We start from the raw sequence: 14,489 nt of genomic DNA, 5'->3' as shown, positions 1-14,489 counted from the left end.
ATCAAGTCTGCAACTGGAAAAGCTGAAGATTTAAAATCTGAACCAGGAGCCAGATATAGCTTATTTCAAATAGTAAAAAAAGATGAAAACAGGGCTCTAGGTTTGGTATAAAATCAAGTGGGTTCAGGGCTAGAATTATACAACTAAGTCATCCCCTTTTTATAAAGTTTTTACTGTGGTTAAGTGAAGTTCCACCCTGTTGGATTGTGCAAACTGTTTCAAAGAGAGGAAGACCATAAATATGTGTGCCCAACTCAAATAAGAATTTAGGTCCTGTTCCCTACCTGTGATATTCTTCTCTGAAGAAAGTCTCCCCTCCCTGTATTTCCAGATTCCACAGAGATGCCACAAAAACCAGCCATCAGCTCTAAGTCCCTTCAAAGCAGAGCAGCATTTCCCAAACTTTTTACAATCAAAGGACATTTTTCTTCAGAAATAAAATTGGAGTCACACTGAAAGTTTTCTGTTCTGTCTTAAGACTAAAAATAACTGGGAGTGCACTTCTTGTGCTTCTGTTTGAGTCACTGTTCTGGGTGTCACTCCCAACTACAAAGAAGCACACCAAGAACAGTGATTTATATTCAGTGAAATCCTATGCATTTCTACTCGGAAGGAAGCCCTAATGATTTCAGTGGCACTTGCTCCCAGATAAGCGTGTAAAGAGTTGCAGCTGAAGAGATGCAACTTTTGAGGATGAGTAATTCTGCTGTCTATGAACTAGGAGAGATTGAATTTTTAAACCATCTCCAATGCTGAAATTCAGCAGAAGTATTTTGCCTGCAGTGGAGACAGAGTGCTTTGGGGCTTTCTATAGGCATCTGTCTGGCCACTGTGAGAATAGGATAGTGGACCAGAAGGTCTTTAGACCTGATCCAGCAGGGCTCATCTTGTGCTTTTAAAAAGGCAAGGCAATAATAGCTAGGCATGCAGTCTCCTTTGTGAGTGGGCAATTAAAAGGACCCTTTAATTGGTATCCTGCGCCAGACTAGCAGTCCTCTTCTGCCATGCTAAAGAACGTATTTGGGGAATGACTGCCCCAGAGGCTGAGAAACTAAGAACTGGAAGTGTGAGCATCTCTGAATCAGTTTGCCCCTTGCCCCATTCATGTACCGGTGAGGTTGTAAATAAGGAACATAAAAGGGTTGCAATATGGAGCATGCAGAAGTAATGGATGGTAAAACAACACAAAAGGAACAATAGCCGGCACTGAAGATCAGGTGCTTGGAGAATTTGTGTGTCTGTGTGGATGGATGGACAGCCAGGCAGGAAATCAGTAGCTGATACACCTTGGCTGTCTTGGGAAACTAAAACTGTAGCATGACAACATGTAGTATGCAGTGACAGCATTTCATTCTGACTATGGTTTTCTTTCCAGTTTTGATTCTAGAGCCTGATTCAAGCCTGCCAAAAATAAATCAACCAAAACCATCATCATGGGATTCAGGCTAATTTGAATGGAAACCCTATAGTTCTTCTCTGAAGGGGGAAAAGGTTGAGGAACAACTCTGCATAGTAGGAGAAATCTGCAAATAATAAGCTGTGGGGAAAGAAAGAGCCTTAACCTTCTTCTTCACAGCCTGTGCAAGATACTTTAACAGCCTGGCTGTTTATTTTTAATTCACCTATCAAATGTCACTCAAGTTCATCATCCAAAGAAAAAACTGAGGGCAACTTGGTTACATTGCTTTCTACTGACTGGCAGCTTAGCAAGGTGACCAGGTGAAAGCTCCAATTTCAGTTCTATCCTTACCTGCACAAACTTCAATGATGCAGATCTTCTGACCTGCCACTGAGTGGTGTACATTCTTGTCATAACTATTTCTGCCTCTGAAATACCTGTTTCCTACCTGAGGGCATCAGGGCCGGAAAATGGAAAGAGAGAAAATGGGATACTAAGAAAACACAGGAAAGTGTCAGTTGGGTATTAAAATATGGATGATTTCCTACGAAGCAAGTAGCTCAAGTGACCTGGCTACTGCTTGCAAGGAGGGCTACTTGTGGAATAAAAGATGCTTCCAGTCTGAATACATCTTGTATCCCAGTAAACAGGGGCACAATCAGTGTGGCTGGCATGTTTAAAAGAGGATGAGCACTAGGATGCACTGATGAGGCGTTAAGACATTCCAGAAAGAGAATACCTCTTGCTTGTGCCTTGGGGTGGTTTCTTGTTCCGGCTGGCAGCAAAAAGAAGGGGGAGGGAAGGAACTAGCAGAGTCAGTCAAGGGAACTTATAGAACACACATTATACTGAGGTCATAACTCAGGAGCCAAGAAAAATATCATCTGTAATGCCATGTGGTTTCAGCATGGAGTTGTCAGCATTGGAAAGGGCTCTCTATGGTGTAGCCTTTTTCTCTGCAAATGAGGAAACCAGGAATGGTGTGTGCCATAAAAATCTACTGATGAAAATTTGGGAAATGGAGAAGGTCAGAGGAAATCACAAGGGCAGATTGTTATTTGTTAAATAATGAATTAAATCCCATTTCATATATTATGAGCTGAGCCCCAAATCCCTGAGAATTCAAGGTTAAAAATATGTCGGCTGTTGCCGTTAGCCAGCCTTCCTTGCTTCCACTATCTGTTCCAAGCAAAGCTACCCTTGTGAAAGGGGTATGGAGCTGGGAGGGCTCACTAGAGATAGAAAAGGAACCATAAGCTCCATCCATTCATGGGGTGGGGAACAGCTTGATTTGAAAAGCCGGATTCTGAATTGAGATGAAGGGAGTTTGCTCCTCACTTAATTCATCCCTTAATACAAAGAGTAGGGGCAAGGGGGCAGATAGGGCAGAAACCTCCCTTCAGGGACAGATCTCCCAAAGCCTGGATGTAGATTTTGTACCTTTAGCTCCTTGATTTTTGTTGGGGTGGTCACCTCTTCATCCTCGGTCTCGGACCGCGTTCTTCCTCCATACCTGCTGTCTTCGTCTCTCCTGTCTGACTCTGTTCCTCCATCGTGATTCTCGCTGACTGAAGCTGGGCGAGAGAATTCTGCGCAGAAAAGAGAGAGGAACGGAGGAGCCCTATTTTGTCCCATTGAGTCCAGCCAAAAGCAAGAGCAGATTTGTTCTGCACAGGCTACTGTACCTGCTTTTTAATACTAGAAACAATGTAATCTCAATATTTAAAAAAGGTGCAGAGCTCCCCTTTCCCTTGGTGGGGGACACCCCACAGGCTCGTGATCCAACACTGCTATAAAATCAGCTCTGGGATTCAAGTCTTATTTTGATCTTTGTTTTCCTGAGATTCCTTGGGTCAAGTCCTTGACAACCCAAAAACATCACCACTCATCTGCATTGGGGCTGATCATCTCTTGCTTAGCACACTGTATAATAAGTGGCTTACCTTATGCTACATCTATAGAGGAATTATCCACCTAAAGTTTACAGCATGTTACACCCTGAAAGAGAACTTCATGAAAACGCTTTACTGTTGGTATCTAACTCCATCAAAGTTGGCAAAAATGTACAGAACAAGGTCAAGCATTTGTTGGAGTTGTAGAGAGGCAGAGGGTACGATGATACACATGTGGTGGAATTGTAGGAAAATAAGGGAATTTGGGGGCATAATATATAATGAGCTAAAAAAGATGTTTAAAATCTCTTTTGGGGAAAAAAAACCCTGAAGCCTTTCTACTGGGTATAACAGGTATGGACATTCCCAAAAATATGAGGAAGATCTTCCTATATGCAACTGTGGCAGCAAGAATTTTAGTAGCCAGAAATTGGAAAGGAGACTCCATCCCGACCAAAGTGGATTGGCAGACAAAATTATTAGAATTTACAGAATTATCAAAGATGACAGGAAGAATCAGAGATAATACAGACCAAATGTTTATTAGAGAGTGGGGTATTTACATAAAATATCTTAAACAGCATTGTAAAAATGTGAATTCTCTGACAGGTTTAGAATGACCCCTGCAGAAACATAGAAAATCTTATAAAAACAGAGATATGGGAAAGGATTGGAATGATAACGAAAAGTGTGTTACATAAAAGAAACCTGGGACCCTCGATGGTGTGACTGGAAGTCATAATAGAAGTTGTGTTGTAAGAAATTTATTTACTCTTTGCAATTTGTATATCCTTTGGTTTTTCGTTTGCTGACTTTTTTCTTTCTTTTTTAAAACTAATAGAGCAATTAAAAACCGAGGGTGCTATATAAGGAAGGCAGAAGAGGAGGCATATCACCTGCTCTCCCATATTGTGGATCTATTCCTCAGGAATGCGTCTATCTCTGGTCAGCTCACTGTTTCTACATAGTGACTTATTATATATTAGCCCCATGAAGTAAGAATGCATTGCTAACCCCTTTGCTTAAAATTAATGGGGCAACTGCTTAACCAATGTTGATCACTTTGCTATAGTTACTATAAAATATATATAAAGCAAGTGCAGTAAGCGCAGTCGAAAAGTGCTGCTTTTTGCATTCTGATCTTAAAACATCCAAGAGCTGTTCAAATCTTGCTGAGAATCTTGCTACCAACCTCCCAAAATCATAAATGGAGCTCCTGTCACCCACTTTTTTAGTAGCTTAGAGGTTTACAATAGTGCAGGGGGACAATGCAACATGGCAGAAACGTGGTGAACAAGACCACTCCATTGTTGTAGTTCCTCATCCTCTATGGCACAGAATTCCCTTTCTAGGGCAGTTTTTCACTTCTGCTCTCTGCTTCTCTGTTTCTTCAAGAAGAGAAGCTGAGTTGCCTTGGGGAACATAATATTTCTAACAACACAGGAAGAAAAACCTCTCCAGCATTCACACCCCCCCCCCAAAAAAATATCTCATGTCCAGAAGTTGCAGGCGGCAGCTCAGGTGAAGTGAACGGGCTAATGGAATCATCTGCTTCTTCATTGCTGAGTCCCTATTTTAAACAAGTCCTAAAGTAGGGAAATTCATCCCCCCAGAGCAAATGAGCTTGGTGGTTTAGACCACAGAGCCACCCGCTCCCTTTACCTACCTTCTTAAGTTCATAACGTGATACAGCCCTATGAGTCATGCTGTTGTGCATGTGTGTGCGTCTGCATGTACATATGAGTATTTTTTTCTGCTATAACCAACAGCTTTTTGCACATTTGAAAGAAAATTTTCCTTAAAAGCAATGGTCCCCAGACTAAGGGCCACCAATACTTTTCTCCTTGTTTGGGTGCCACTGATAAGCATAATCTTCTCCATGGGAGCCAAAATCCTTGCCCCATTTTGGGAAGCCTGGCAATCCACCCAAGGGACTCCTACGAACCATTGTTGGAAAAAGCTGCTCTTGAGCCCAACACAGCAAGGAAGAGTAAACTTGCTCCGCTAGCCCACAACCACCCATCACCCCAGTCGATGCCCCCATCCTTTGAACATTAGCCTTCCCATGCCCACCAGTGAACCAATCTCCCTCCCCCTCCCCAATTTGGGGCATACCTCCATCGAGGCTGCGAGACATGGTGTACCGTTTGCTGGAGGAGCGCTCGAAGTAGGGGGCAGGACGATCAATCAGGGCGCTGGCCTGTCGTGTTTGAGCCTGTGTTCGCCCACTGTAGCGGAACTTAGAGCCCATGACTAGGAAGCCCTTTGGGGGAGGCTCCGGGGACACTAACCTGCAGAAGGGGAGGAGGAGGAGGGAAAACATTGTAATGGATTAGTAGCCCGCTCAGCAATAGGATGCAAAGTACCAGCTCTGAGACAAAGGGAAAGCAGGCAGCAGTGGCAACATCTCAAAGTTTGCAGATTTTATGCTGTGAACTGCTCCGAGATCTTTGGATGAAGGGAGGTATACAAATTCAATAAATATAAATGAAATATATTTATATTTATATTATATTATGTTTCATTATGATATTATGATCAAATATGTTTAGCCAGAGATAGCTTACAATCAGCCTCAAGGTTGTGAGTTGCACTGTCTGTCATGCAGGGTTCTGAACATGGAAATCTAATGTCAAGTAATTGTTTACTTAATCACTCTTTCCAGGACAAGTAGCATTAGATGAAATTTGTGGCTTCATGTGCAGACATCATGCATGCATCCCCCCACCAAAAATTTTCAAGGTGCTCATCCAGTCAACAGATTAAAAGGTAAAGGTAAATGGACCCCTGACCATTAGGTCCAGTCGTGGCTGACTCTGGGGTTGCGGTGCTCATCTCGCTTTATTGGCTGAGGGAGCCGGCGTACAGCTTCCGGGTCATGTGGCCAGCATGACTAAGCCGCTTCTGGCAAACCAGAGCAGCGCACGGAAACGCTGTTTACCTTCCCGCTGGAGCGGTACCTATTTATCTACTTGCACTTTAATGTGCTTTTGAACCGCTAGGTTGGCAGGAGCAGGGACCGAGCAATGGGAGCTCACCCCGTTGCAGGGATTTGAACCGCCAACCTTCTGATCGGCAAGTCCTAGGCTCTGTGGTTTAAGCCACAGCACCTCCCGTGTCCCTAGCCAACAGATTACCATTCATCAATAAACAGTGATTCTTACAACCTTCTGCAAGTTACTAATGTAGCTATGTGCTCCTTCAAACCATGGTTTAATCGGACTTTGATGCCTAATTTTGAAGAAAGAACATTTTACTTGCCCTGGTGATGTAGCAAGTGAGATTGATCTGAAGGTCTCTTGACTGTGACAATCTGAAACTTTGATGTATCTGTGTTCTGTGCTGCCTTGCTAAACATTTTGATTTATTCTACACATTAAGCAGAGTCGAGTGATAGATTTCTGGACTGTGCTCCACAATACAGGGAAAGGTTGCATTTATTTAATGTCCCTGCATGTCGAAGGCTCCCTATTTTATAATAAACCAACATGTTCGAGAGTATGCAACATTAAACGTTTCTCTTGGATGTGCAAGTTTTATGAGTCCCCTTTCCTGCAGTTGCAACTGCTACAGTCCAGAATTCTATCCCATTAGATTGACAAGTCCTTCGGTGTAAAGTGTAGAATGGCTCTTATGTTTCAAGGCAAGGCAGCTATGCTATCTCAGTTTCCTAGATCTCCACTACTCATTTGAAACTATGTGCTTCCCCACCTGAAGCATCTCTTGTACCTTTCACCCCAAAGAAACTGTTTGCAATGTTCACTTGCTGACACACACACACACACACACACAACTATACATAAAAGAGTTGTTTGGATTTGCAACCTTTTCATGGCACTGCAAAACACCAATGTTGGGCATCTCCATCACCCTGCAATGGGATCACTCTTGATATGCGTACAAATGTGTTTATGGGGAAAGTAACATTAAAAAAACCAATAAAGAAGGCCTATTGAAAAAGAAAATATGGCAAGCACAGCGACTACATTTTTTAACGAATGCTGACATATTCCTGCAAAACGTGCCTGTAGTAGGCCAAACATCCAGGTCTTATTTTAATATAATGTCTCATTTAGTAATTGCATCTGAATCTCACCCCTCCTTGAAGCAGTTCACAATACTGAGGAATATCCCATTTCCTCCCCACAACAACTCTGTGAGGTAGGTTGTTAACTGGTCTGAAGGTCAATCATAGACTTGTAGGGCTGGAAGGTACCTCAAGGGACATCCAATCCAACGCCATGCAACACAGAAAACTCAGTTAAAGCATCCATGGTAGATGGGCATCCAACCTCTGCAAACCAGAGAGCTTTGTAACCAGGTAGCTCTACGTGGGGCTACCTTTGAAGGGGACCTGGAAACTACAACTAATCCAGAATGAGGCAGCTAGACTAGGAGTGGCCGCCAAGACCCTACGTTGAAAGACCTACGTTGGCTCCCAGAACGTTTCCAAGCACAATTCAAAGTGTTGGTGCCTTTAAAGCCATGAATGGCCTCGGGCCAGTATAACTGAAGGAGCATCTCCACCCCCATCGTTCAGCCTGGGTACTGAGGTCTTCCTCTAAGGGTCTTCTGGTGGTTTCCTCACTGTGAGAAGTGAGGTTACAGGGAACCAGGCAGAGGGCCTTCTCGGTAGTGGCACCCACCCTGTGAAATGCCCTCCCATCAGATGTCAAGGAAATAAACAAGTATCTGACTTTTAGAAGACATCTGAAGGCAGCCCTGTTTAGCAAAGTTTTTGATGTTTGACGTTTTATTCAATTTTTAATCTGTTGGGAGCTGCCCAAGGTGGCTGTGAAAACCCAACCGGATGGGCAAAGTATTAATCATCATCATCATCATCGTCTTCTTCTTCTTCTTTGAATCCTACTTGGAACTTTCAATCCAAGCCCAGCACTCAATCCAACACCATACTGGCTTTTTTTATATAAAATGGTTATGTTTTATGGCATATAAATCAAATCATCCATTATCACCTTTCTAGCCTACCTGAATGTCACAATTCTTCTGCTTTGGTGAACGAGCCAGTTGAAGAGCACTACAGGCAGCTCTCTGGGGCCCTTGGTTTTTCTAACCTTAACTAAATTTTTAAAACATTCTGCCTGCCAATGCCTAAGATGTTCCCATCATTTAGGATTAACTAAATCAGTGCAATCTGTAGAAAGTTAACCCGTGACGAAGAAGAGCTTCCGAGCCAACTCTCTCTTCCATGCGTTCCCCGAGGGCTTCCCTGGGATGTTAATGGCTGGAGTGCCAGAGGAGGGGCAGGGAGAGCAAAGTCATAACTAAGCAGACAAGGAGCAAAAGCCACAGGTCTTATGCTGGAACATGTGTTGGTTTAGTGTGCAGCCATCTGCTGACGCAGCTCTTTGGGGAAAGATGTATTTACACTGCGGTAAATATATCCAGTTACTAGGCTATTTTATTATGACAACATCTGCTTCCAAACATCTGTTATTCTATTAGTGTGAATAAAGGATTGGTAGGAAGACCTCAATGATTATTTATTTATTTATTTATTTGGGGGTAGTTTTAAGAACTTTAAAACCATCCTGCACTGCAGGGGGTTGGACTAGTTGACCCTTGGATCCCTTCCACCTCAATTCTATGACTGTGACTATGGCAGGCCCACGTGCAGCAGAGGAGGGGATACAGAGACAACATCAGTGCGTGCAATGCAGTTGGGCTGAACCAGGAAGAAAAGAACACGCCTACCCCTGCTCTGCAAACACAGAAAAACTTAAGTGTATATTTTGTGTGTGTGATGGTTCTCCACTTTAAACTTTTGCCCACTTGCCCCAGCCCTTGCCTAGAAGAGGAGAAACAAACCTATCGGGTTCAAGGCCTGGAAGGCACACCCAACTGGGTTTACTTAACTCCCCCTCCAATAGAATCCATTTCATAAGACTGGGAACAGAAAGCCATCTGCATACAGTGACGTCTCAAGTCAGGGTGTTATTAGACTGCTCTTCACTAATGCTCAAGGTTTTCCCCCAGTCATCCCTTATCATGTCCCCAGTTCCCATTTCTCCTGTCTCAAGTTTTACCCAATGGTCTTATTGATTCTAGTTGACTTTATGACTCTGCCTCTTGATTGTGGCTTGGATTAATGGCTCTTGCCAGCTGCAGACTGAAGCCCTGCACTTACATCTTTGCCAAATCCTCGCGTAAGCTGAATTCTGACACGGTGTCACTTCCCTGTATTGCTTTGTTATCAGCTAGATGCACGGACGGTTTATCCCCTGAAGCTCTCTAGTGCTCTTTCTCATGCGCTCTCCCACCCCACCTTGAAAGAAGAGGAAGTTTTGGCTTTGTGGATGTGCCCAATTTCGGAAGATTGTGAGGAGCACCTTGCGTTACGTGGAAGCCACACAATGTGACAAAGAAACCCACAGTCGGCCCTACTTGCTTTTTGTTGTCATCTGAACAAACAAACCTTCTAAATGCATCTAGGGATGTTCTGCCAGCTGCTCTGCAGTGAATGTTAAAGGGGGAAAGGATGTCACAGGAAATGTGCAAGGTAAACGATCTGGGACTATGTCTTGATGTATAAAACATTGGCCTGTCAGGATAGGAAATGTTTCAGAGGCAGACAAGTAGAAAACCTGCAAAGTGTGTGACCAGGAGCAGGGAAAGGTTGCCTCAAAGCCTTTGCTCCTTTAATAGAGCTCAAATGCCCCTGGCAAATGTCCCATCCATTGGAGATGGAGTAAAGGATGTGTATGGAGAGCTGCCTAAGAAACAGTAGCTTACAGAGTCATAACCAGTTCTGTTAGTCTCAAACAGTAAAGGCAGATCTGCATACATTTTCTTTTGCCAACGATAAGAAGAAGAAGAAGAAGAAGAAGAAGAAGAAGAAGAAGAAGAAGAAGAAGAAGAAGAAGAAGAAGAGTAGTAGTAGTAGTAGTAGTAGTAGTAGTAGTAGTAGTAGTAGTTTGGATTTGATATCCCGCCTTTCACTCCCTCTAAGGAGTCTCAAAGCGGCTAACATTCTCCTTTCCCTTCCTCCCCCACAACAAACACTCTGTGAGGTGAGTGGGGCTGAGAGACTTCAAAGAAGTGTGACTGGCCTAAGGTCACCCAGCAGCTGCATGTGGAGGAGCGGAGATGCGAACCCGGTTCCCCAGATTACGAGACTACCGCTCTTAACCACTACACCACACTGGCTCTCAATAAGTAATTGTCAGGGCCCTGAAACACACTCCTGCCTACTAAATATCCTGGTCGGCCCATGCCTGGCACAGCTTACTCGTTTCCCAGATCATCCTACTGAGCAGAACTCTGAAAGTCTTCCTTTAACCGTGGGTGTTGAGATTATCAAGATGCTGAATTGAGCACCTGATACCCAATTCTGCCCATGATGTGAACATTCAACAGCTCAGATTGTAGTGATCTACTTATCTGAGCTGCGTTAATACTGGAGAAAGGAATGCAAACCATGCTATATATCAATTTCCACAAGCAGCACATGAAACCCATTCCCGTGAGTGGGAATTTATGACCTGAGATACTGCATGCATCTCTCCTTCACACACAAATGAAGCACAATGCAGTCCTATGAGCTGTTAAAAGCTCATAGCAGCAGCAGAACGTGACATATGAATTGACTCTTTGAATATTTACTGAAAAGATACAGATGAACAGTGTCTCATTGGACAGGTAAAATTCATGACCTCTCCCTTCTTGATTCATAGCTAGGGCTAGAATAAAAATGCATGCAAACTCAGAGGGCCTGGATGGAACTATAATCTGGGAACTAGCAACACCAAGTCAGGAGAACGATTTTTGCCTTCAAGAGAATTCTAAACCTAGTTGAAGTCTTACAGAACACACAAAGCTCATTTCTCCCTCTATCTTGCCCTACCCTGTAAACTGTCTCAGCTACCAGTATGCTTCATATTCTACAGCTGGAAACAAGATCACTGTAATAAGGCAACACCAACCATGCTGTAAGCTGCAAGGCTGAGGTTTTCTTTTTTAAGAAACCAGAGATTCATATCTGGGAATCCTCAAATTACCACTCCACAGTAAAGATCATATCTGGCAGGGACTCTGTTCTACAGGTTGCTTCCTGCTCAAAAACATATTTAGATTTCCAGGTGGGTGGCAATATATCTTTATCTGAATTTATTTTCACAACAACCCTGTGAAACAGGCTAGACTGAGCGAGAAAGGATCCCTAAACCTTTCAATCTTATCTGTAGCACTTCCTTATACAGGACAAAGCCTTCATGATCCCCACCCCGGTCTCACCTGAAGAACGTGTGGTGCTCAATGCAAACTTTCCAGAGTCTCTTGGCCGAGCGGTGGTTGGGCAGCTTGAAGCCAATAGTACTCTCAAACTGCTCATACTGAAATTGCAGGGAACAAAGAACAGACATTATGACCAAGAATCAAGTCAGCCCTTACCAACCCCCCTGAGGGAATGATGGAGAGAGAGGGAGGAAGGAAGGTAGGTGCCGGCAAAGATGAAATGAAGGTCTGCTCCAGTTGAACAGTCAGTCTCCTGTTTTCCCACCAGGGTCAAGTTACATCAACCATCAGCTTCTGCTCCAGTGAGGCTGGTGGTTGGGATCAGTTTTTGAACATGTGGTTCTTGGTGTATTTTGGCCACTCTAAGAACAGGATGCTGGGCCTTTGGTCTGATCCAATAGGACTTTTCTCATGTTCTTAAAACAGATCTTTCCAACTCCAGAATCCACAAACTCAGTTGTGAGTGTGACTGCCCTTCCCATCCCACCCCCTGGTTGCTCCTGCTATGGACACCCAGCAAAAAGATCCCTTTCCTTTCTCTGGGTTCTCTGCAAACTGCAGAAAACTCAAAGGATGGGTGGTTGGAGTTTTTCACTGTGCCAGGCATGAGAGGCGAAGAAAGGTCCCTGATTGCACAAGATGTTCTAACAACATTCCAAGGGCATGTGTTTAAAAATGCCCAGCGAACTTTTCCTATTCAACATGGGCTAAGACTGGAGACATAGAGTGCATGTGGAAATGGGCTCTGGGGCACAGTTTGCATGGCCAACCCTGCTTCCCATCCACAGACCCAGTGTTCACATGCTCGGGCAAATGTGAGCAAAGAAACTGAGAGACAAAATCTTCCCATCTGGCACTGGGCTTCAAATAAAACAGAAATGGTGAGCATCCTTCTCATTCTCCTGCTTCTCCAAAGTTTATTTCAAAGTGAAATATATATCCCTTCTTTGGTAGAGGACTCAAGAGAGGGGACAAATCAGTGGCACCCATAAATAATTGTTGGCCATTATGTCAATGCCAAATCTATGGACCTGCTGAACACTCATTATCCAGATGAGGAAACTCATGTTTCTAATGTTCAGCTTCTCCCCAGGAATTGAGTGTCTGCTAAAGAGTGAACTTTTTTCTTTCTTTTGGACAGGGGACACTTGGGACACTTACCTCACCAGGTCGAATTTTGATGTAGAAATTACTCCTCTTGTATGAAATCTTGAGGATCTTGGGCCAGGCAAAACGGTTTATCCTCAGCCTGTCCCTATAAATGAGAAGGCCGTTGGCACAAACACCTAGCATGATGTCAATGCCTTCTGAATCCTGCACAAGAGTCAGAAAACAAGAGACAGAAAGAAAGAGAGGTATTAGCACATACAAACACCCATCAGTGCAAAGTCAGGTATTCAGAGCAAATCCTCAAACCCTGCTGCTAAGTGCCAAGGTATTATTTTAAACTGGTCAAGGATGTGAAAGCAGGGAAGGAGCAAGGGCAGGTTAACACACCACCCTCCTAAATTCCAAGTGGGTCACTTGTCTGCCTTTATCCCCATCTAACTCATATAGACGGGACATGGGTGGCGCTGTGGGTTAAACCACAGAGCCTAGGGCTTGCCAATCAGAAGGTTGGCGGTTCGAATCCCCGCAACGGGGTGAGCTCCCGTTGCTCGATCCCTGCTCCTGCCAACCTAGTAGTTCAAAAGCATGTCAAAGTGCAAGTAGATAAATAGGTACCACTCCAGCGGGACAGTAAATGGTATTTCCGTGCTCTGCACTGGTTTGCCAGAAGCGGCTTAGTCATGCTGGCCACATGACCCGGAAGCTATACACCAGCTCCCTCGGCCAATAAAGCAAGATGAGCGCCGCAACCCCAGAGTCGTCAGCGACGGGACCTAATGGTCAGGAGTCCCTTTACCTTTAACTCATATAGAAACAATTTCAGAACTTGAAAGAGATCATCTGACCAGCCACAACTTTAGGAATATGGTCTCTACTGGTGAGCCACACCTCCAGTTCCAACTCCAGACAAAGGAAATCTTCCTAGTTTAGGCCTGAGAACAGGGCGTTACTAGGGGGAGCATCATGGAATGCCGTTCTTCTTGGAAAGACCATCAGGAATTTTGCTTTAGGAAAGCAGGCACACTAAGAGTGCACGGCACTGCACGCCTTCTGTGATTCTCTATGCTTGCAAAAACAGGCTGCAGCATAGCGTGGATACTTCTTTTCCCCAAGCTAATGTTCCCCAAGCAGGCAAAAGTTGACTGCCTAAGTATTTAAGACACAACAGCAGGGGATGCTTCACTGGTGAAAAGGACTGCAGTGACTGAGGCACCACGGCCAAGGTTTAAAGGTGTATTCCCCATTAGGGGATTCTTGGGGGGAGGATATTGCACTAATCTCATAAAATGAGCTTCCTGATCTTGGGAAAAGTCCTGGCCAGCAGCACAAGCCTGCCAACAGCATTTGCTTGCAACATCTATTCATTAGAAAGGGGGTGGGGGTGTTGGAAGCATCCTCCCATGTGCTCTAACCCATAGACAATTTTGACGCTAGGGGACAGCAGAGTGCTGTTCAGCTTGCTACCAGGAAACCAGCAGGCTCCCAGAGTTGTGGGTCATGATTTAGAGAGCTGTTGTAATCAGAGGGATCAGATATGTGGCCCGAAATTCGGTGCCCTCCGTCTTCTCGAGGCTCCTCCGCCTCTTTGAGCACACCAGGAAGTTTGCTAGAGAGCAGGCAGGTGAGATTTTGCTGCGTTCCATTAGCTCTGGCTTTTAAGGGATTAACTTCACCGCATCAAATTGGGTTGCTGCTTGTAAAGCATGAAGCTGTTCTAGCTAGAGAGGCCAAAACTTGCAGTCCTAGCAGCCAGATCATGCATGGATATGGAAGAGGAGAAAAGTTGTGAAGGTAAGAAATATAAGAAACAGAGACAGGAGAACAGAAAAAACGGA

The 14,489-nt window shown here is 44.3% G+C and overlaps 1 protein-coding gene and 1 long non-coding RNA gene across 10 annotated transcripts in view; one reads left to right on the top strand and one right to left on the bottom strand.

Annotated features, from left to right (window-relative positions):
• The window catches only part of LOC309373244, a 45,275-nt gene extending 39,209 nt beyond the window's left edge, over window positions 1-6,066 (top strand). Inside the window, exon 3 of the long non-coding RNA XR_014169895.1 lies at window positions 5,963-6,066. This is a non-coding gene — a long non-coding RNA (uncharacterized lncRNA). The remainder of the gene's footprint in view (window positions 1-5,962) is intronic.
• Window positions 1-14,489, bottom strand: part of EPB41L1 (erythrocyte membrane protein band 4.1 like 1) — a 168,448-nt gene that overhangs the window by 20,635 nt on the left and 133,324 nt on the right. For 7 of the 9 annotated variants that reach the window (XM_081916591.1, XM_081916589.1, XM_081916593.1 and 4 more), the window contains 5 exons: window positions 12,706-12,858; window positions 11,545-11,642; window positions 5,407-5,582; window positions 2,840-2,988; window positions 2,139-2,174 (listed from right to left, as the gene is read on the bottom strand). In XM_081916591.1, coding sequence (XP_081772717.1) covers window positions 2,139-2,174; window positions 2,840-2,988; window positions 5,407-5,582; window positions 11,545-11,642; window positions 12,706-12,858 — 612 coding nt within the window. The remainder of the gene's footprint in view (window positions 1-2,138; window positions 2,175-2,839; window positions 2,989-5,406; window positions 5,583-11,544; window positions 11,643-12,705; window positions 12,859-14,489) is intronic. The other 2 variants (XM_081916592.1, XM_081916596.1) reach the window with 1 other exon arrangement.

The sequence above is a fragment of the Podarcis melisellensis genome, assembly GCF_964234715.1.
Source record: "Podarcis melisellensis genome assembly, chromosome: 6".
Taxonomy (NCBI): domain Eukaryota; kingdom Metazoa; phylum Chordata; class Lepidosauria; order Squamata; family Lacertidae; genus Podarcis; species Podarcis melisellensis.
The sequence above is the reverse complement of the archived record's forward strand: the minus strand, read 5'-3'. Positions and strand labels throughout refer to the sequence as shown.